This window comes from Myotis nattereri (genome assembly GCF_964212035.1).
Source record: "Myotis nattereri genome assembly, chromosome: 1".
NCBI lineage: Eukaryota > Metazoa > Chordata > Mammalia > Chiroptera > Vespertilionidae > Myotis > Myotis nattereri.
Genome location: NC_138075.1, coordinates 32,245,090 through 32,267,692, shown reverse-complemented (window position 1 = coordinate 32,267,692; position 22,603 = coordinate 32,245,090). Strand labels below are relative to the sequence as shown.

The following is a 22,603-nucleotide window of genomic DNA, read 5'->3' as shown; positions in this document are numbered from 1 at the left end:
CTGGCTTCCCAATTATGTTCCCTAATTTGATTTTAAGTGACTAATGGCCCTCAAGAAATGCCCATGCTAATCAGCTAATAGGTTAATGAATCTTTCTTTTATAACAAATGGTAGTTCAAAGTACCTGTAAGTGTGGCCACGATGCCTCAAGCGTGGGTTCATCTTCTTCTGGATCAAATTCATTGCTGTCACTAGGAGGGAGAGTTCTGAATATATTGCAAGATACCTAAAAATAAACAGGCAGCAGAGTTAGCTGGGAAGCACCTCCCAGACAGCCCTACACAGATCTTTGCAGCCATCCAAAAGGAACACAGATGACAGATGACAGGAGTATCACCAAACTGGAACGAGGGCCTCTTTCTATACGCTTCGAGGTCAGGACCACCTCTAGGCAAAGCCTGGAGGCTGCAAAGCAGCACCTTCTACCCCCTGAACAGTACTCCCTGTCCTTATGTCTTTCCCACTGCAGGTCCCTATGACAGTAGACCTTCCATCAAAGCCTGCTTTTGGTTACTTACCAGTCAACAGGCTTCTAATTAACCAATTTACACTAAGATATAAATAACCGTTAATGGGCTTCCTGCATTTCCCTTCTCAGGCTTATTCACAATTTTCAAATTGACAGTTGAATTAATGGAGAAATTTCAGGCTTTCACAAAAAATACATCAGAGAAGATAGGTCAGAACTCTTCCAATATGCTTAAAATCAGACCTAATCTATTCTGTTGGTTTACAAAATAATAACAAGCCCTGGATAAGATACAAACCTCTATAAACCAGGCATAGGCAATTTCCAAATTAAATGCTAGTTGCTCAAAGAATGGCCATGAGTTAGTAACTGTTTTAACTGGGTGATGACAAGATGAAGATTCATTATACTATTCTATCATTTTTGTATATAGTCCAAGATTTCTACAGTAAAATGCTTATTTTTAAATGCTATTGCTATTATTCTCAGAGTTCCTTTTCAATTTCTATTCTTTTTCTTGACCTACTTACCTATCATCTCCTAAGTATCCTAAGTATCTCTAAACATATCCTCAGATCTGAAGAACAAAACAGGGAAGAAAATGGGGGAGAGGGCGAGTTATATGATTAGAAAGCAATGAAGGAACAGCAAGGAGATACTGCACCAGAAGCCTCTGTTGGACTTTTCTATACATGCAGAAAATACTAAGCTTTAATATGCTGAAATAGGGAAGAAGAAAGGCTTTGGGGGGGCCATATCACTTAAATGTGTTTATTCATTCAACAAGTATTAAGTGTTCACTGTGTATGTGCACACTGTTCTAGGCACTAGGAAAATAACAGTGAGCAATGCAGATAAAAATCTGTGCCTCCTTGGAGCTTACATTCTAGTGCAAGTCAGATTCCCAATTTCCTAGCTATGGAAACTAAGCCCAGGTATATAAGCCATGCAAAGGAGATTCGATTTTATTTTAAGTGCCATAGGAAGCCACCAGAGGATCTTAATCATAGACATGACATGAGTTGGTTTTTGCTTTATTGAAAAATGACGCAGGTAGCTATGTATAGAATAGACAGGAAGAAAACAAGTCAGAAGCCCTGTGAACATAGTAAGAGATGATGATGGTTTGGACTAGGATGGTAACAGAGAAGACAGACAGAAATAAAGTGATTCAATATACATACTGCTGACTTGGATATATGGGGTGGAGGAGAAGGAAGAATCAAGTATGAGTCATAGATTTAAGGCTATTTACCCAAGATAGAGAGAGGTCGGAAAGAGAAAGGGTTTCTTTGTTTGCTTGTTTTGGTGGGAAGACCCAGAGATCCAGTTAGGAATGTGTTGCAGGAACAAGCACTATCTAGGAACAAGCAATATGTGAATATCTGGATTTAATCACATAAATTCAGAGCTGAACAGGTCAGGACTGGAGACAAAAGAACACATCAGCATATACATGATATTTACAACCATGGGACTAATGGGACACCTTGGAATGGAGTAGAGAAATAAAAGGTCCTCAGGCACCCAACATTTAGAAATCAGATAGAAAAAGAACAGCCAAGAAACGCAAATGAAAGGAGTAGAAGGATGAAGAAAAGAAATAAAGTTTGGGGGTCTCGGGAGCTAAGAAAGAATGTCCAAAGAAGTAAATCAACAGCAGCAAATGCTGTTCTGAGAATAAGATGAACATAAAGCAGTTGCTATTGGGTTTGGCAACCCTAAAAATTGCACATTATTATTATTATCCCCAATTTACTATTGATAACGCAAGTGTTGTTAAGATCTCAGGTTGCAGTTAGTAACCAGAAGTTACAACCGAACCCAAATTGTTAAGCTCCACCACTGCCTTCTAGAAGAGTAGGTAGACCACATCTTTTGCTGGAATTTAGTTTAGATTACTGAAAAAGAGTACATTAGGATGTTTTTGCTATGGCTAATGACAGCATGCACAGTGCTACTGTTTCACTTTTGTCCCTTCCAATGATTATTAGAAATTAAATATACAAAGAAACTAATGAGTTTTCATGACCATCAACCTTTGACTTCTCTTCAATCAGTCATACTGCAATCACAAGGACAAAAGTCTTTTAATAATTTGCTTTCAAGTCTTCATTAAACTACATACATATTTCAAAAACTGCATTGAGTTTTCATTCTAATTAAATCATTTATATTTACTATATTTGTAACAACTTTTCTTCCTCTCCTGAGATATGAAAGTAAACCATAAAAGTAAAAAAAAAAAACTTTAAACAGGCTTTTGTATAGTCAAAATCTGGATAAAGAGATAGAAACTTGCCCTAACCGGTTTGGCTCAGTGGATAGAGGGTCGGCCTGTAGACTAAAGGGTCCCAGGTTCGATTCCCGTCAAGGGCATGTACCTTGGTTGCGGGCACATCCCCAGTAGGAGGTATGCAGGAGGCAGCTGATTGATGTTTCTCTCATCAAGTTTCTAACTCTCTATCCCTCTCCCTTCCTCTCTGTAAAAAAAAAATCAATAAAATATATTTTTTTAAAAAGAGATAGAAACTTCTGTTCCTCTGTATTCCTGGACACATAAACTCTCTGACAGTGCCCACCATGTGCTATACTAATTAGTTGTTTACATATTTGTTTTTCTCTCCCCACTAATCAGAAATATTCAATGTCATATTCACATTTGTTTTCCTAGCATATACCAAGCATCCAATAAATATTCACAAAATAAAAGTGAGGCCCAGCCAGTGTGGGCAATGGTTAAGTGTTGACCCATAAACCAGGAGATCATGGCTTGATTCCTAGTCAGGCCACATGCCCAAGTTGTGGGCTCCATCCCCAACAGGGGGTATGCAGGAGGCAACCGATCTATGATTTTTCTCTCATCCTTGATGTTTCTATCCCTCTCTCTCTCTCCCTTCCTCTGAAATCAATCAAAAAATAAATTAAGCCCTGACCAGTTTGGCTCAGTGGATAGAGCGTCAGCCTGTGGACTGGGGGTCCCGGGTTCGGTTCCGGTCAAGGGCATGTACCTTGGTTGCGGGTACATCCCCAGTAGGGAGTGTGCGGGGAGCAGCTGATCGATGTTTCTCTCTCATTAATGTTTCTGACTCTCTGTCCCTCTCCCTTCCTCCCTGTGGAAAAATCAATAAAATATATATTTTTTTAAAAAAATAAATAAATTTAAAAATACAAATAAATAACTTGGTTCAGTGATCTGTGCATCTTGTGCAAGGTATCGAATTTTAGAAAAGCGAAGAAAGAAAAGGCTGACAGGGAGTCCGACCTGCTGGCAGTTCGACCGCTCCATATGATGTGCGCTGACAACCAGCTGGCAGCATGGAATGAAGGAAGGCCCAGGCCAGCAGCCAGAAGGCTCCGATTGGCCCTGATTGCCGGCCAGGCCTAGGGACTCTACCCATGCACGAATTTCGTGCACCGGGCCTATCCTATCTAATAAAGCGGGAATATGCTAATTGGCCCTCACACCATCACAAAGATGGCAGTGCCCACGTCCAATAAGGAGGGAATATGCTAATTGACTGCCCCACCCTCAAAGAGTGCGGTGCCCACAGCCAATAAGGAGGGAATATGCTAATTTACTGCCCTGCCCTCAAAGATGGAAGGCCCATAGCCAATAAGGAGGGAATATGCTAAATGACTGCTATGCCCTCAAAGATGGTGGCGCCCACAGCCACAAGATGGTGGCACCCAGTCCCCTCAGCCCCGCCAGGGCAGCAGGCACAGCAAGGCCGGGTACGCCTCCAGACATGCCCAGCCACTCCGCGTGCCTGACTCCAGAGACCCCCAGTCCCCTCAGCCCCCCAGGGCCAGCCCAAGGCACAGGCAAGCCTCTGATGGCAGCTGCCAAGCCACCCAGGGCCTCCCAAGGCTCAGGCAACCAGGGCCGGCCAAGGCTTGTCCTGCCAGCAGTGGCAGTAGCAGAGGTGTGATGGGGCATCACCTTCCCCTGATCGCCGGGTCACCTCCCGCCCCTGAGGGCTCCCAGACTGTGAGAGGGGGCAGGCCGGGCTGAGGAACCCCACTCCAGTGCATGAATTTTCATGCACCAGGCCTCTAGTAGTATTATAATAAACACTGAATGCTGGAATCAAACTAAAAAGCTTGAAGACCCTGGCCTGACCTCCAATAAGTGACTATAAGGACAGAAAGCAAGGCTGGGGAATGGGAGGAGCAGATATTAAAAGAAATAGAAAACCTAAGATTAGAGGATGCACAAAGTAGCTTTCAGAATCAGATATTAGAAACTTCTTCATCCAGCACTTTCATCTTACAAATAAGAAGTATGGCTCAACACTGGGCCCTACAGGACACCTGGCGCGCAGGCCACTCTATCAACACAGGGAAGCAGCCAAAATGCGGAGACAAAGAAACAGGTCACAATTGGCAGAAACGGAGGAGGCCAGACGACTGGATATAGAGTTCAAGGCCACGTTTATAAGGTTTGTCAAGAATTTTATGGAAACCGCCGATAAATTTAATGAATCCCTCAAGGAGTATGGTGAGACCATGGAGGTCATGAAAAAGGACCAATTAGAAATTATGCATACACTGACTGAAATAAAGAATACTTTACAGAGCTCCAACAGCAGACAAGAGGATCCCAAGAATCAAGTCAAAGATTTGAAATGCAAAGAAACAAAAAATACCCAACCGAAAAAGAAAAAAGAAAAGAGATTCAAAAAATATGAAGATAGTGTAAGGAACCTCTGGGACAACTTCAAGCGTACCAACATCAGAATTATAGGGGTACCAGAAGGAGAGAGAGGGCAAGATATTGAAAACCTTTTTGAAGAAATAATGACAGAAAACTTCCCCCACCTGGTGAAAGAAATGGACTTACAAGTCCAGGAAGCGCAGAGAACCCCAAACAAAAGGAATCCAAAGAGGACCACACCAAGACACATCATAATTAAAATGCCAAGAGCAAAAGATAAAGAGAGAATCTTAAAAGCAGCAAGAGAAAGACAGTCAGTTACCTACAAGGGAGTACCCATCCGACTGTCAGCTGATTTCTCAACAGAAACCATGCAGGCCAGAAGAGAGTGGCAAGAAATATTCAAAGAGATGAATAGCAAGAACCTGCAACCAAGATTACTTTATCCAGCAAAGCTATCATTCAGAATGGAAGGTCAGATAAAGAGCTTCACGGATAAGAAAAAGCTAAAGGAGTTCATCACCACCAAACCAGCATTATATGAAATGCTGAAAGGTATTCTTTAAGAAGATGAAGAAGAAAAAGGAACTCTTACCATTTGCCACAGCATGGATGGAACTGGAGAGCGGATAAATACCACAAGATCTCACTTATTTGTGGAATATAATGAACAACATAAACTGATGAACAAGGACTGATCCAGAGACGGAGAGGCTTTGATTGGACTGTCGGGCCTTGGAGGGAAGGTAGGGGAGGGTGGGGGCAAGGGGGAAAGATCAACCAAAGGACTTATATGCAAGCATATAGGCCTAACCAATGGACACGGACAACGGGGGGGTGAGGGGGTGAGCGGGGAGAGGGGGGGTAGAGGGTACACATATGTAATATCTTAATCAATAAAAAATATTAAAAAAAAAAAAAAAAAAAGAAGTATGGCTCAAAGAGCTTATGGGTTTTTCAAGGCAACACAGTGCCCCAACAGGCAAAGAGGGCTGGTTTTCAGGGTCTTTCTCTGGCATACCGCCTCTATCCCCACCCATGAAGACCATGTATGAACCTTACTTGTTTATATATCTCTTTTTCCTCCGGTAGAGCCTTCTGCTTCCCCATTTCTTTTTATTATTTTTACTATTTTTTCATTTTCTCACCTCTCATAATCTTCTTCCTAGGTTCTTGGCCTGCCAGTGGCCCTCAACAGCACCCATAAAAACTATTTACCTACCTGAGGACATCTATAATCTGTAATAATAAAAGCATAATATGCTAATTAGACCAGATTGTCCTTCCAGATGACCTTCAGGATAAAGCCATGGTGGTGGGGGCCGAGGCAGAGGTGGCCGCCACAGCAGCAGTGGCCAAACCCCTTGCACGAATTTCGTGTATTGGGCCTCTAGTTCAGGTATAAGCTGATGACCTTGCTCAGCATTAACAGGGAAATATAACAACCTCTTTATTCCCACTGTCTGGGTCAGACCCCCATCACCAAATATCTAGATTACTAGTATTATAATAGTTTCCTCTCTGGTGTTCCTATTCCTCCCATCCCTTCTCTTATCTCCTCCAATTAGATTTTGAGCCCCCTAAGAACTTCCTTACTAATTTCTGAATGCCTAGCATGACCGGTCAACTAGTCGCGATGATGTACACTGACCACCAGAGGGCAGACACTCAACGCAGGAGCTGCCCCTTGGTGGTCAGTGTGCTTCCACAGCCAATCTCCCACAGCCGGCCAACCTCCCCCGGTCCCTCCCCCCAGCAGGTAAACCTCCCATGGTCCCAACCCCCATCCTTCCCCCTGCCCCCCCAGTCCAGCAGGCCCTGTCAGGCAGGCCCAAGTCAGCAATCAGCAGGCCCTGGCCAGCCTGGCAACAATGGGGACTGGATGAGATGGCCCCAATAGGCCCTGATCGCCAGCCAGGACTAGGGACCCCACCTATGCACCAATTTTGTGCACCAGGCCTCTAGTATACAATAAGTGGAAATAACTAAGATTACCAAATAAATCTGAGATTTATATAAATAATTTTTAGTTCAAGTATGTCCACATATTATTAATGGACACACTCAGACTAAAAAAAAATGTTTTGTTGTTTATCTGAAATTCAAATATAACTAGATAGCCTGTGTTTTTATTTGCTAAATCTGACAACTCTAAAATAACACTAATATTGATTAAGAACATCCATTGGGTACAAGTCAGTTGTGCGCAGAACTGGCACTGTAGCCTGCTGAGGAAGAGGAAGAAAGAAGGTTGTGCTGCAAGGAAGGCACAGGACTGAGCAGCTGCTTGCTTATTTTTCAGTTTTTTAGTTACTGTTGATTCCTGTTAACTATGGTGCAAAAAATAAATTTCAAAGTCCTGGCCAAAAATGAAAGAAGGGACTAAAAGGTTCCCAAGTGGATGGCCCAATAAGCAAAAGAGGAAGACGTATTTAGGTATATTTTCAAGTTTTCATTAAACAAACAGCATTACCTTTGACATGCAATATCAAAATACAAATCACTGAAAATTAAAATTACTACAGAAAAGAGGCTCACTATTCCCAACACTTTTATCTCCATACACTACTACTAATTTTACACCATAATTTTGATAACATTTTGTTGTTGTTTAAGAAAAATGATTAGCAAATTATAAAGGAAGAGAATGTGGCTAGTATCTAGTAACTATTCGTAAATATCTACCAAGATTAACACTGAACAAAATAGAGGGTAAGGAAAATATAGTGAGAGTTGTTAAACAAACAGTCTCAATTTCTGTTAGTTATATATTTGTTAGCACTATCATTATTTAAGGCTTAGGTAAACTGGGAACCACTTTTACTACAATATAATAAGGCAATGTAAATCAACTTCTTTGTGCTTCACAATCATCTTTCTAGCTGATTAGGTGTCATCTTTCTGTGATAAAAGCAGATGAATGAGTTTACCTTTTATCTGTGAAACTAATGTCATGCAATTATGTAAGACTGCAAGAAAACTGTTAAATACAAATATAATGACATCAAAGCTATAAAATCAATTTTCTTGAGATTACATCTAAACAGTAAATTTCCTAACAAAAAGGATTAAATGAATGATGTTAGAGATCATCAAGCAAATTTCAAAGTCTCATTATTTCTTTAGCACTATTTGTATTAAGACATCATGCAAGTAACAATTTCAATAATATCACTGAGCTACAATGTTGAAGCTAGGTCAGCAGGCATTATTCTCATAATATTTTGTGTTAGCCCAACAGATTCATCTAAATGGATATGGTAAAACTAAATCCTGAAAGAAAATAGGAAAATCTCTGAGGAGTTCATCAACATTTACTATGGATACAATTTTTAAAAACACATGCAAAATAAAAAATGTGAACATAAGCAAAACTTATTTTAAGGCTATAAATCAGATATTTAAAAAGAGAGACTATTTCCAAACATACTAGAATTTGTAATAAATATTTAGACTCTAAGAATAAGAACCAAAATTCTAACAAAATTTGTATAGGTACCTTGCTATGTAATTTGTTTTATAACATAAAAGTCATAAATAGGGAACTAAGATGACTATGTAGGTAAACACCGGTACTCGCCGTCTTCCACAACCAAAAAACTACTAGAAATAATAAACAAATACAGTCAAGTTGCAGGATACGAAATCAATGTGCAAAAATCCATTGCCTTCCTGTATACAAACAACAAACTTAAAAAAAAAATGGAAAAAACAATTCCTTTTGCAATAGCAACCAAAAGAATAAAATACCTAGGAATAAACTTAACAAAGAATGTGAAAGACCTATTTACTGAAAATTACAAAGCATGAATAAAAGAGATTGAAAAAGACACAATGAAATGGAAAAACATCCCATGTTCATGGAATGAGAGAAGCAACATAGTTGAAATGGCCATATTACTCAAAGCACTATACAGATTTAATGCAATCACCATCAAAATCCCAATGACATTTTTTAAACAAATAGAACAAGAAACCATCAGATTTGTATAGAACCACAAAAGACCCAGAATAGCCAAAGCAATCCTGAAAAGAATCACGCTACCTGACTTCAAATTATACTACAGAGCTACGAAAATCAAAACACCATGGCATTAGCAGAGAAACAGACACACAAATCAATGGAACAGAATAAAGAGCCCAGTTATAAAACCATACATATATGGACAGATAATTTTCAACAAAGGAGCCAGAAATGCACATTGGAGTAAAGACAGTTTCTTCAAGAAGTAGTGCTGGGAAAACTGGAAAGCCATATGCAAACGAATGAAACTGAATTACAGTTTGTCCCCATGTACAAAAATTAATTCAAAATGGATCAAAGATTTAAACATAAAACCAAAAACTGTAAGTTACATAGACGAAAATATAGGTACCAATCTTATGGACCTGGGTGGTAGCAAACACATTTTGGACTTGACCCCAAAGGCAAGAGATGTTAAGGCAAAAGTAAATGAATGGGACTATATCAAACTGAAGAGCTTCTGCACGGCAAAAGAAACAGACAAAAAGACAAACAAGCAGCCAACCAGATAGGAGATGATATTTGCAAACAGTAGCTCCAACAAAGGTTTAATTTCCAAAATATATAAAGAACTCGTTAAACTTAACACCAAACAAATAAACAATCCAATCAAAAAGTGGGCAGAGGACCTGAAAATACACCTCTCCCAAGAAGACATACAAACAGCCAATCCCATCTAATAATAGAGAAACATGGTAATTAACCGTAACTTCGTTACCCTTCCCATTGGCTGATCAGGGAGATATGCAAATTAACTGCCAACAAAGTTGGCAGCTAATTTGCATACATAGGCGCAATGACGGGAGGCAAAAGGGGAAAGACGGAAGAACGGTGGCAGGCAAGAGCTGGGGGATGGGCAAAGGCAGCCCTGTGGAAAGCCCGGCAGCAGGCCAGGCGACAACCCCCCGCCGGGGTGCCGGTGATCGCCATGGTGATCGGAGGAAGAGAGAGCCGGGGTGCAGGACCCCCGGGGCCAGGGGTACCAGCTGGCCTGCGGCCCCCTGATTTGCGATGGTGAAGGGAGGGGCGGCACCCCAGAGACTGGGTGCAGCCCTGCCTGCGGTCCCCTCTTCGTGGACATTTTAGCATCTACATGATTTTTAATCCCTTCAGGGAGACTTTGTATCCTGCAGTCCCATCCCACCCCACTGTTGTTGTTTGTCTGCCAGCTGGGTTGAGCATCAAGGGGAAGGGGGGTTTATACTTACTGAAAGACTACTGATCCTACCGGGAAACTAACCTGTTTACTGTACTGTTGTAAATATCATACCCTTTATATCCTGTTTATTGGCTTCTTTTAAATAAAGTGAAATGTCTTAGAAAAAAAAAAAAGGCAAGGCAGGGCGGGACCCAGAAGACCCATATGGGGAGTGCCACTCAGCCAGAAGCTGACTCATGGCTGGCCAGCGCAGTGGTGGTGGTAGGAGCCTCTCCCACCTCCGTGGCAGCACTAATGTCCAACTAATGGTTTAGACCTGATCCCTTGGGGGCCTAAGCCTTTAGTTGGACATCCCCCGAGGGCTCCCTGGCTGCCAGAAGGATGTCTGACTGCAAGGTTAGGCCTGATCCCCCGAGGAGTGGGCCTAAGTCAACAAGTGGACATCCCCCAAGGGGTCCTGGACTGTGACTGGGCACAGGCCAGGCTGAGCCCCACCCCCACCCCCTGCCAGTGCACAAATTTTTGTGCACCGGGCCTCTAGTCTATATATATATAAAAGCCTACTATGCAAATTGTCCTGCGGGAGTTCAACCAGTTCAATCGCTCGCTATGACATGTGCTGACCACCAGGGGGCACCGTGGAATGAAGAAAGGCCCCAACCGGCAGCCGGCAGCCAGAAGGACCCAATCAACCCTGATCACCAGCCAGGCCAAGGGACCCTACCCATGCATGAATTTCGTGCACCAGGCCTGGAGTAGATATATAAATATATGTTCAGACGTCACTAGCAATAAGGGAAATGCAAATTAAACCGACATTGAGATACCACCTTACACCTGTTAGAGTGGCCATTATCAACAAGACAAGCAATAACAAGTGTTGGAGATTCTGTGAAAAAAAATGGAACCCTCATTGAATGCTGGTGGGAATGTAGACTGGTACACCACTATGGAAAGCATTCTGGCTATTCCTCAAACAATTAAGAATAGAGCTACCATATGACCCAAAACCCCATTTCTGGGTATATACCTGAAAAACTCTAATAAGCTAAGAACCAAACAATTTCACTCATGAGGGATATAAAACTGAAACTTATGAACACAAACAGCAGTGTGGTAGTTGCCATTAGGGAGGGCTAGGGGAGAAGGGGATTCTAATATGAGGTGACAGAAGACTTGACTTTGGTGGTGGACACATGGTGCTAACTTCACACATGAAACTTCTATGTCCGTGTTGACCAGGGGTCCTCAAACTATGGCCCATGGGCCACATGCAAATACAAATATTATATTTGTTCCCGTTTTGTTTTTTTACTTCAAAATAAGATATGTGCAGTGTGCATAGGAATTTGTTCATAGCTTTTTTTTTTAACTATATTCCAGCCCTCCAACAGTCTGAGGGACAGTGAACTGGCCCCCTGTTTAAAAAGTTTGAGGACCCTTGGGTTGACCAATGTCAGTCACCACCATAAAATTTATTAAAAAAGAGAAAACCTTTCCAAGATGGCGGCATAGGTACACACTTGTACTTGCTGCCTTGCACAACCAAATCAAAGCTACAACTAAAAGACAAAACAGGTACCATCCAGAACCACAGGAAGACTGGCTGTGTGGAAATTCTACAACTAGAAGGAAAGAGAAAAGCACACTGAAGCTGCTGGGAGGTGCAGAGATGCGGAAGTGCAGAAGTACGAGGCGTGCATGGAAGCGAGCTGGCAACTGGGTACGCTGTTGTCATTTTCAATCGGGAGGGAGATACAAGTTCCCAATTGCTCTGAACTCCAGTTCTGGGTGAGACTCTGGGGACCCAGACTCACATGGGGAGAAACTGGACTGTCTGACATCAGGCCGGAACATGAGGGCGGCTTTCTCACAGAGGTGCTTGCAGTCATCATTGTTCCTGCACGGGGCCATGGAACACAGAGACACTGGGACCTCTCTGACACAGAGCAGACTGGCAGCCATTGCAGTTTCCTCTGCCCTGATGATTCCCTGAGACACCGCCCCACCCAAGCTGTGAGCAGAGGCTTTTGCACATGAATTGCCTGTTCTTTTGTAATCTAAAACCTAACAAACTGCAGCTGGGTCAAAGAGCACCAAACCCTCCAAAAGAAGGCCTAGACCAGTGATGGCGAACCTTTTGAGCACGTTGTGTCAGCATTTTGAAAAACCCTAACTTAACTCTGGTGCTGTGTCACATATAGAAATTTTTTGATATCTGCAACCATAGTAAAACAAAGACTTATATTTTTGATATTTATTTTGTATATTTCAATGCCATTTAACAAAGAAAAATCAACCAAAAAAATGAGTTCGCATGTCACCTGACACGCGTGTCATAGGTTCGCCATCACTGGCCTAGACAGCAGCCCGCATTGCTTCATAACTGGGCCTCATCTGGGCACTTCCAAACCCCAAACAAAGAGGAGGAATCTGCAGATCTTTCCGTAGCTCCTGCTAGGTGGCCTCAGACAACGGCTGAATTTGCACCTCCTTGGAGATCCAGGAGCCAGTGTACCCAGTGGTCAGAATGAGACCATACCAAGTACAATTCTTCACGTCCATAAGCCACACACTCAAGGGGCAGACTCAGTGAGCACCAAAACCCCACTGAAGCAAGTCCTACTCCATAAGGGTGTCTCCAGCACAGCAGTTCTCCCATCATAGACCCAGCTGGTCCTCTCAGCCAATTAGCCTGGTAGTCAATTCCTCCCAGTGATGACAACAGCAATCAAGACTTAACTGCAACAAGACTATGCACACAGCCCACAAAGGGGTGCACCAAGAGTGTCAACCTCAGGTAATTAGGAAGGCTGAGACACTGGGCCCTATAGGACAGCTAGCACACAAAGCCACTCTATCAACGCAGGGAAGCGGCCAAAATGCGGAGACAAAGAAACATGTCACAAACGAAAGAAATGGAAGAAAGCAAACTACTGGATATAGAGACAAAACCACGGTAATAAAGTTACTCAAGAATCTTCTAGAAACCGCCAAGAAATTTACTGAGACCCTCAAGGATATGAAAAAACGACCAATTAGAAATTAAGTATACACTGACTGAAATAAAGAATAATATACAAAAATCCAACAATAGACCAGAGGACCCCAAGAATCAAGATTTGAAATACAAAAAATCAAAAAACACCCAATCAGAAAAGCAAAAAGAAAAAAGAATCCAAAACTATGAAGATAGTGTAAGGAGCCCCTAGGGCAGCTTCAAGCATACCAACTTTCGAATTATAGGGGTGCCAGAGGAAGAGAGAGAGCAAGATATTGAAAACCTATTTGAAAAAATAATGGCAGAAAACTTACCCTACCTGGTGAAAGAAATACACTTACAAGTCCAGGAAGCATAGAGAGTCCCAAACAAGAGGAATCCAAAGAGGACCACACCAAGATACATCATAATTAAAATGCCAAGGGCAAAAGACAAAGAGAGAATCTTAAAAGCAGCAGGAGAAAAACAGTTAGTTACCTACAAGGGAGTACCCATACGACGACTGTCAGCTGATTTCTCCACAGAAACCATGCAGGCCAGAAGGGATTGGCAAGAAATATTCAAAGTGGCCCTGACTGGTTTGGCTCAGTAGATAGAGCATCAGCCTGTGGACTCAAGGGTCCCAGGTTTGATTCCAGTGACGGGCATGTACCTTGGTTGAGGGCACATCCCCAGTGGGGGGTGTGGAGGAGGCAGCTGATCGATGTTTCTCTCTCATCGATGTTTCTAACTCTCTATCCCTCTCCCTTCCTCTCTGTAAAAAATCAATAAAATATATTTTTTTAAAAAACAAATATTCAAAGTGATGAATACCAAGAACCTACAACCAAAATTACTCTACCCAGCAAAGCTATCATTTAGAATTGAAAGTCAGATAAAGAGCTTCACAGATAAGGAAAAGCTAAAGGAGTTCATCACCACCAAAACAGTATTATATGAAATGCTGAAGGGTATTCTTTCAGAAGGGAAAGAAGAAGAAAAAAGTAAAGATAAAAATTATGAACAAAAAAGTGATAACAAATACATATCTATCAACAAGTGAATCTAAAAATCAAGTGAATAAAAATCTGGTGAACAAAATAAACTGGTAAAACACGGAGCCTCTCAAAGAATGAACAAATCGGGAAAAAAAACACCAAGATGGCGGCATAGGTAAACACCGGAGTTTGCTGCCTCGAACAACCACTTCAAAAATACAACTAAAAGACGAAACGGACATCACCCAGAACCACAGGAAGGCTGGCTGAGTGGAAGTTCTACAACTAGGAGGAAAGAGAATAGCATACCGAGACTCAGAGGAGGCGCAGTGCTGAAGTCAAATACTAAGGTGTAGAGTGCATGCGGAGTGGGCTGGCGGCTGAGGGCACGGTTGTCTGTTTCAATTGGGAAGGAATCTCAGACTCTGAGCTCCAGATTTGGGCGAGTCTCTAGGGACCCAGGCTCAAACGGGAGAAGCGGGACTGTCTGGCTTCGGTAGGAACTCGAAGGCAGCTTTCCCTCCGAGGTTTGCAGCAGTTGCTGGGACTCTGAGAGGCAGAGCCCCTGGGGACGGGACTGAGAGCAGCCATCACTGCTTGCTCCACCCGCCCTGTAGATCCCCTGGGACCCGCCCCGCCCAAGCCCTGCACAGAGGCATTTGCCGGATAGCCTCAGGCAAAGGCCAGATTAGCACCTCCCTTAAAGGACAGAAGTTCTCTCACTGCAGACACAGCTAATTCTCACAGCCACTTGGCAGGGAGGTCAAATCCCCTCTAGTATTACCTACAACAATCAAGGCTTAACTACAACAAGACTGCACGCAAAGACCACTAGGGGGTGCACCAAGAAAACATAAAAAAATGAGGAGACAAAGAAACAGGATGCAAATGTCAGAAATGGAAGATATAGAGCTCAAAACCACACTTTTAAGGTCTTTCAATAATTTTCTAGAAACTGCCGATAAATGTAGTGAGATCCTCAAGAAATCTAATGAGACCCTAGATGTTGTGATAAAGAACCAACTAGAAATTAAGCATACACTGACTGAAATAAAGAATATTATACAGACTCCCAACAGCAGACCAGAGGAGCGCAAGAATCAAGTCAAAGATCTGAAATGCAAAGAAGCAAAAAACACGCAACCAGAAAAGCAAAATGAAAAAAGAATCCGAAAATACGAAGATAGTGTAAGGAGCCTCTGGGACAACTTCAAGCGTACCAACATCAGAATTATAGGGGTGCCAGAAGATGAGAGAGAGCAAGATATTGAAAAACTGCCGGGGTCCAACCCCATCGGGTCCAGGGGTCCCCAAAGGTGTGGACGGAGTTGGCAAAGAAGGAATGACATGGAGATGGAGTTCAGTTGATCAGCAGCCTAGCCAGGATCTCCAGCCAATTCTGGTCTCGATCTCCAGAGAGGTTCTGCTTAGGCTCTCCAGCCAGGTTCTGTGTCCATGTTCTCTTGCTAGGTTCTCCAGATTCTCCAGCCAGGTTCTGTAGCCATGTTCCCTCGCTAGGTTCTCCAGCCAGGTTCTGTCCAGGTTCTCCAGCCAGGTTCAGTCACCAGGTTCTAGTCAGGTTCTCTTGCCAATTTCTGTAGTCAGGTTCAGTCCAGGATCTTTTGCCATGTTCTCTCCAGCGAAGTTCTTCTGTCTTAGGTTCTGTGTAGGTTCTGTCTTCTTTCTGTCTCCTTCGTTCTGAGTTCTGCTGTCTTATTACATCTGTATTTATACCAGTTGATTCAATCCTATCAATCTCTATTACAAAGGTTAGGGCGTTTCTTATCTCCATTCCAGGGAGTAAAGATTATGTGGCTTAAGCATGATTGTTTGTAGTTAAAGTGATTAATTACCCGCCTGGCACTTAGTTAAGAGGTTTTATTCCCTCCCTAACTTCAGGGGAAAATCCCTACCTGGGGAAATAACCTTTCTCAGAGACCTTGGTTAAAACACATAGTGCCAAGAAGGTGAGCAAACATATTAAGAACAGTATGCCATATATGCCAGGTCCCTTGAAACAGCAAGCATGGACCGGCTCCCGGCAAATTCCCCCTTTTTTATTTTTTAAAAGCGGGCATTAAAAAGAAAAAAAAACCCAAATGCTCTCTTGTATCCATTTTAAGAGTAGGATTGGCGCTTTCCGCTATTACCTGAGGCTTGATCTATCACCCCAGGGAGAGCTTGCCAATCCTGCACTTTCCCGGGGTGGAAAGGCTGCAGTGGGGTTAAGGATAAGGCTCCTTGGGCCTACCTTCTCCCATGCCATTACATTTACCTTTCCTTCCTCAGAAAAGCATGGACATATTTCTTGTATAAAACGTTCCATCTGACTGGGAGTAACCTTAACTCCTCTGCTAGCAAGCATATGTGTTAAAAGATCAATACGGAGTCTTTTTTCTTTAGACTCAGTATGGCATATCTTCTTAATGTAAAGATCAATACAGAGTCTTCTTTCTTTGGACTCAGTATGGCACATCTTCTCAATCTAAGTTCTGTTCTATCCACCTTCTTACCCTACTTATCCTCTATAGGGGGGTCTGCAGTACCCTGGTGGAGTCCTATCCGTCCCGACTGTGGGGTTCTCAATGGGGAGGGCTTACCTAGGGGAATCCTATTCCAGGGGTTCCCAAAGGTGTGGACGGAGTTGGCGAAGACTATCCACCCTCTTGCTACGGTGGAGTCCTATCCGTCCTGAGTGCGGGGCGCTTGCCTAGGGGAATGGGGGGCTTACCTAAGGGTCCCTGTTCGGGCACCATATGCTGGGGTCCAACCCCAGCGGGTCCAGGGGTCCCCAAAGGTGTGGACGGAGTCGGCGAAGAAGGAATGACACGGAAACAGCGTTCAGTTGATCAAGAGCCTAGCCAGGATCTCCAGTCAAGTTCTGGTCTGGATCTCCAGCGAAGTTCTGTTTAGGATCTCCAGCGAAGTTCTGGCTAGGATCTCCAGGTTCTCCAGCCAGGTTCTGTAGCCATGTTCCCTCGCTAGGTTCTCCAGCCAGGTTCTGTCCAGGTTCTCCAGCCAGGTTCAGTCACCAGGTTCTAGTCAGGTTCTCTTGCCAATTTCTGTAGTCAGGTTCAGTCCAGGATCTTTTGCCATGTTCTCTCCAGCGAAGTTCTTCTGTCTTAGGTTCTGTGTAGGTTCTGTCTTCTTTCTGTCTCCTTCGTTCTGAGTTCTGCTGTCTTATTACATCTGTATTTATACCAGTTGATTCAATCCTATCAATCTCTATTACAAAGGTTAGGGCGTTTCTTATCTCCATTCCAGGGAGTAAAGATTATGTGGCTTAAGCATGATTGTTTGTAGTTAAAGTGATTAATTACCCGCCTGGCACTTAGTTAAGAGGTTTTATTCCCTCCCTAACTTCAGGGGAAAATCCCTACCTGGGGAAATAACCTTTCTCAGAGACCTTGGTTAAAACACATAGTGCCAAGAAGGTGAGCAAACATATTAAGAACAGTATGCCATATATGCCAGGTCCCTTGAAACAGCAAGCATGGACCGGCTCCCGGCAAAAAACTATTTGTAGAAATAATGACAGAAAACTTCCCCCACCTGGTGAAAGAAATAGACTTACAGGTTCAAGAAGCACAGAGAACCCCAAACAAAAGGAACCCAAAGAGGACCACACCAAGACACATCATAATTAAAATGCCAAGAGCAAAAGACAAAGAGAGAATCTTAAAAGGAGCAAGAGAAAGAAACTCAGTTACCTACAAGGGAATACCAATACGACTGTCAGCGGATTTCTCAACAGAAACTTTGCAGGCCAGAAGGGAGTGGCAAGAAATATTCAAAGTGATGACTACCAAGAACCTACAACCAAGATTACTTTATCCAGCAAAGCTATCATTCAGAATTGAAGGTCAGATAAAGAGCTTCACAGATAAGGAAAAGCTAAAGGAGTTCATCACCACCAAACCAGGATTACATGAAATGCTGAAAGGTATCCTTGAAGAAGAGGAAGAGGAAGGAAAAGGTGAAGATACAAATTATGAACAACAAATATGTATCTATCAACAAGTGAATCTAAGAATCAAGTGAATAAATAATCTGATGAACAGAATGAACTGGTGATTATAATAGAATCAGGGACATAGAAAGGGAATGGACTGACTATTCTTGAGGGGGAAATGGGTATGGGAGATGTGGGAAGAGACTGGACAAAAATCGTGCACCTATGGATGAGGACAGTGGGTGGGGAGTGAGGGCGGAGGGTGGGGCGGGAACTTTGAGGAGGGGAGTTATGGGAGAAAAAAAGAGGAACAAATGTAATAATCTGAACAATAAAGATTTAATTTAAAAAAAAAGAATGAACAAATTGAAATGGAAAAAAAAGAATTAACTGGTGAATATAATAGAATCAAGGGCATAGAAAGAGAGTGGACTGACAATTCTCAGGGGAAAGAGAGTATGGGGGTGAAAAAAGAGATTGGACGAAAATCATACACCTATGGACAAGGACAATGTGGGGGTAAGGGCATGGAGTGGGGTGGGAACTGGGTGGAAGGGAGCTAGGGGGAGAAAAAATAAGGAACAACTGTAATAATCTGAACAATAAACATTTATTTAAAAAACAAAAACAAAAAGAAAACCTATTTGAGGAAAAATGACAGAAAACTTCCCCTACCTAGTGAAATAAACAGACTTACAAGTCTAGGAAGCATAAAGAGTCCCAAACAAGAGGAACCCAAGAGGCCCATACCAAGACACATCATAATTAAAATGGCAGGTGTTAATGACAAAGAGAATCTTAAAAGCAGCAAGAGAAAAGCAGTTACTTACCTAAAAGGGAGCACCCATATAACTGTCAGCTGATTACTCATCAGAAACTATGCAGGCCCAGAAGAGAGTACAAGAAATATTCAAAGTGATGAATAGCAAGGACCTACAACCAAGATTACTCTACCCAGCAAAGCTATCATTCAGAATTGAAGGTCAGATAAAGAGCTTCACAGACAAGAAGAGCTAAAGGAGTTCATCACCACCAAACCAGTATTACATGAAATGTTGAAAAGTATTCTTTAAAAAGAGGAAGGAGAAGGAAAAAAATGATAAAAAATATGAGCAATAAAATGGCAATAAATACATATCTATCAACAATTGAATCTAAAAATCAAAATAAACGAACAAGGAATCTAATAAACAAAATAAACTGATAAATAAAATAGAACCAGACTGAGTTTTGGAAGGTCGTATTTTTCTAGGAACATGTTCATTTCTTCTAGGTTAACCAGTTTGTTGGAATAGAGTTGTTCACAGTATTAAATGAGACACTTTTTGAAAGTGGACATACAGAAAGCCAAGAGACATATGAAAATATGCTCAAAGTCACTAATCATCTGAGAGATGCAAATCAAAACGACAATGAGGTACCAGCTCACACCTGTCAGAATGACTATCATCAACAAATCAACAAACAAGTGCTGACAAGGATGCAGAGAAAAAGGAACACTCGTGCACTGCTGGTGCAAATGCAGACTGGTGCAGCCACTGTGGAGAACAGTATGGAGTGTCCTCAAAAATTAAAAATGGAATTCCCACCCAGCCAGTTCGGCTCAGTGGATACAATGTCAGCCTGCAGAGTGAAGGGTCCTGGGTCTGATGCCGGTCAAGGGCACATGCCTGAGTTTTTGGCTCAATCACCAGTAGGGGCAGGCAGGAGGCTGCCGATCAATGATTCTCTCTCATCATTAATGGTTTCTCTCTTTCTCTCCCTCTCCCTTCCTCTCTGAAAACAATAAAAATCTGTTAAAAAAAACAAAAACACACACAACGGAATTCCCATTTGACCCAGTAATCCCACTTCTAGGAATATATCCCAAGAAGTCAGAAACACCAATCAGAAAGGATATATGCACCCCTATGTTCATAGCAGCACAATTTACAATAGCTAAGATCTGGAAACAGCCTAAGTGCCCATCAGCAGATGAGTGGGTTAGAAAAGTGTGGTACATCTACACAAGGGAATACTACGCTGCTGTAAAAAAGAAAAAATTCCTACCATTTGCAACAGCATGGATGGACCTGGAAAGCATTATGCTAAGCAAAATAAGCCTGTCAGAGAAAGATAAATATCACATGATCTCACTCATTTGTGGCGTATAATGAACAACATAAACTGATAAAAATAGATCCAAAGACAGAGAAGTATTGAACACACCATCAAACTTCAGAGGGAAGGCGGGGTGTGGGGTGTGGGGGAGGGTGTAAGAAAACAACCAAAGGACTTGTATGCATGCATGTAAGCATAGCCAATGGACATAGACAGTAGTGGGATGAGGGTATGTGTGTGTGTGTGGGGGGGGGGGGGGGGGGAGGGGGGGTGGCTAGGGAGAGGTCAATGGCGGAAAAAGGAGACATATGTAATACTTTAAATAATAAAGAATTAAAAAAAGAACCAGAGGCATGGAAACATGGAATATACTGACGAATCTCAGGGAAGGAGGAAGGGGTTGTGGGAAGAAATTAACCAAAGCTCTTATATGCATACTAGAGGTCCAGTGCACAAATTCATGCATGGGTGGAGTCCCTCAGCCTGTCCGGTGATCAGGGCCGATCGGGGCTGTCTTGCCCAGTCCCAATTGGGGTTGATTGGGGCCGATCGGGGCCAGCCGGCCAGGGGGAGGGACCGTGGGAGGTTGGCTGTGGGAGCGCACTGACCACCAGGGAGCAGCTCCTGCATTGAGCGTCTGCCCCCTGGTGGTCAGTGCACGTCATAGCTACCAGCTGGTCTTCCAGTCGTAACAGTCACTTAGGCTTCTATATATATATACTAGAGGCCCGGTGCACAAAAATTGGTGCACTCGGGGGGGGGAGAAGGGGTCCTTCAGCCTGGCCTGTGCCCTCTCGCAGTCTGGGACCCCTCAGGGGATGACCACCTGCTGGCTTAGGCCCGCTCCCCAGGGGATTGGGCCTAAGATAGCAATCTGACATCCCTCTGGCAGCCCGGCAGCCCTCAGGGGATGTCCACTTGCCAGCGGGGAGCAGGCCTAAACTGCAGTCGGACATCCTTAGCACTGCTGAGGAGGCAGGAAAGGCTCCCACCACCACCACTGTACTGGCAGCCATCAGCCTGGCTTGTGGCTGAGCAGAGCTCCCCCATGTGGGAGCGCACTGACCACCAGAGGGCAGCTCCTGCATTGAGTGTCTGCCCCCTGGTGGTCAGTGTGTGTCACAGTGACCAGTCATTCCCAGTCCTTCTGCTGTTAGGGTCAGTTTGCATATTACCCTTTTACTATATAGGACAGAGGCCTGGTGCACCGATGGGGGTCGGCTGGTTTGCCCTGAAGGGTGTCCCGGATCAGGGTGGGGGTCCCGCTTGGGTGCCTAGCCAGCCTGGATGAGAGGATGATGGCTGTTTGCAGCTGGTCACACCCCCTTCAGAGCGGGGGTCCCCACTGGGGTGCCTGGCCAGTCTGGGTGAGGGGCTGAGGGCCGTTTTCAGGCTGGCGGGTGACTGAAGCTCCCAACCTCTCCTTTTTTTCTTTTTCTTTTTTTTTGTTCTGGGATTTATTTACCTTCTATGGCTGTCACTGGAGCTGAGAGCTGGCTTTAGCTCTGAGGCTTGGCTCCAGCTCTGAGACCTTGGCTGCTGAAAGCAGGTATCTGGGTTTGTTTGGCTTCTATAATTGAAACACTGTTGCAGCTCCAGCTCCGAGGCCAGCTGGCTGAAATCAGGTTTCTGGGGTTTGTTTAGCTTCTATAATTGCAGCATTGTTTTTCAGAGTGCAGCTCAGAGCCAGGCAGCAGCAGGCGGGGAACCTTGGCTTCCTCCATTACTGGAGCAAGCAAGCCTCCTATTTGCTTCAGCTGCCTGGCTGCCAGCCGCCATCTTGGTTGGCAGTTAATTTGCACATCACCCTGATTAGCCAATGGGAAGCATGTCGGAGGTACAGTTAATTACCATGTTTGTCTATTATTAGATAGGATAGATATGCATTATCTATGGATACAGAAAATAAGGTGGTGAAGGCCTGGGGCAGAGTGGGAACCAAGCGCAGGGTGGCAATAGAGAGGGTGTACTCTCATCAATAAAGATTTGAGCCAAAACCAGTTTGGCTCAGTGGACAGAGCGTCAGCCTGCAGACTCAAGGGTCCCAGGTTCGATTCCGGTCAAGGGCATGTACCTGGGGATGTGCGGGCACATCTCCAGTGGGAGATGTGCAGGAGGCAGCTGATCGATGTTTCTCTCTCATCGATGTTTCTAACTCTCTCTCTCCCTTCCTCTCTGTAAAAAATCAACAAAATATATTTAATAAAAAAAAAAAAAGATTTGAAAAAAATGTCACAAATAATAAACATACATATAATATCAGG

General features: G+C 43.4%; 1 protein-coding gene across 3 annotated transcripts in view; it reads right to left on the bottom strand.

Annotated features, from left to right (window-relative positions):
* The window catches only part of PPP2R5E (protein phosphatase 2 regulatory subunit B'epsilon), a 169,414-nt gene that overhangs the window by 49,574 nt on the left and 97,237 nt on the right, over positions 1-22,603 (bottom strand). For all 3 annotated transcript variants that reach the window (XM_081090300.1, XM_081090302.1, XM_081090301.1), the window contains exon 4: positions 125-226. In XM_081090300.1, coding sequence (XP_080946426.1) covers positions 125-226 — 102 coding nt within the window. The remainder of the gene's footprint in view (positions 1-124; positions 227-22,603) is intronic.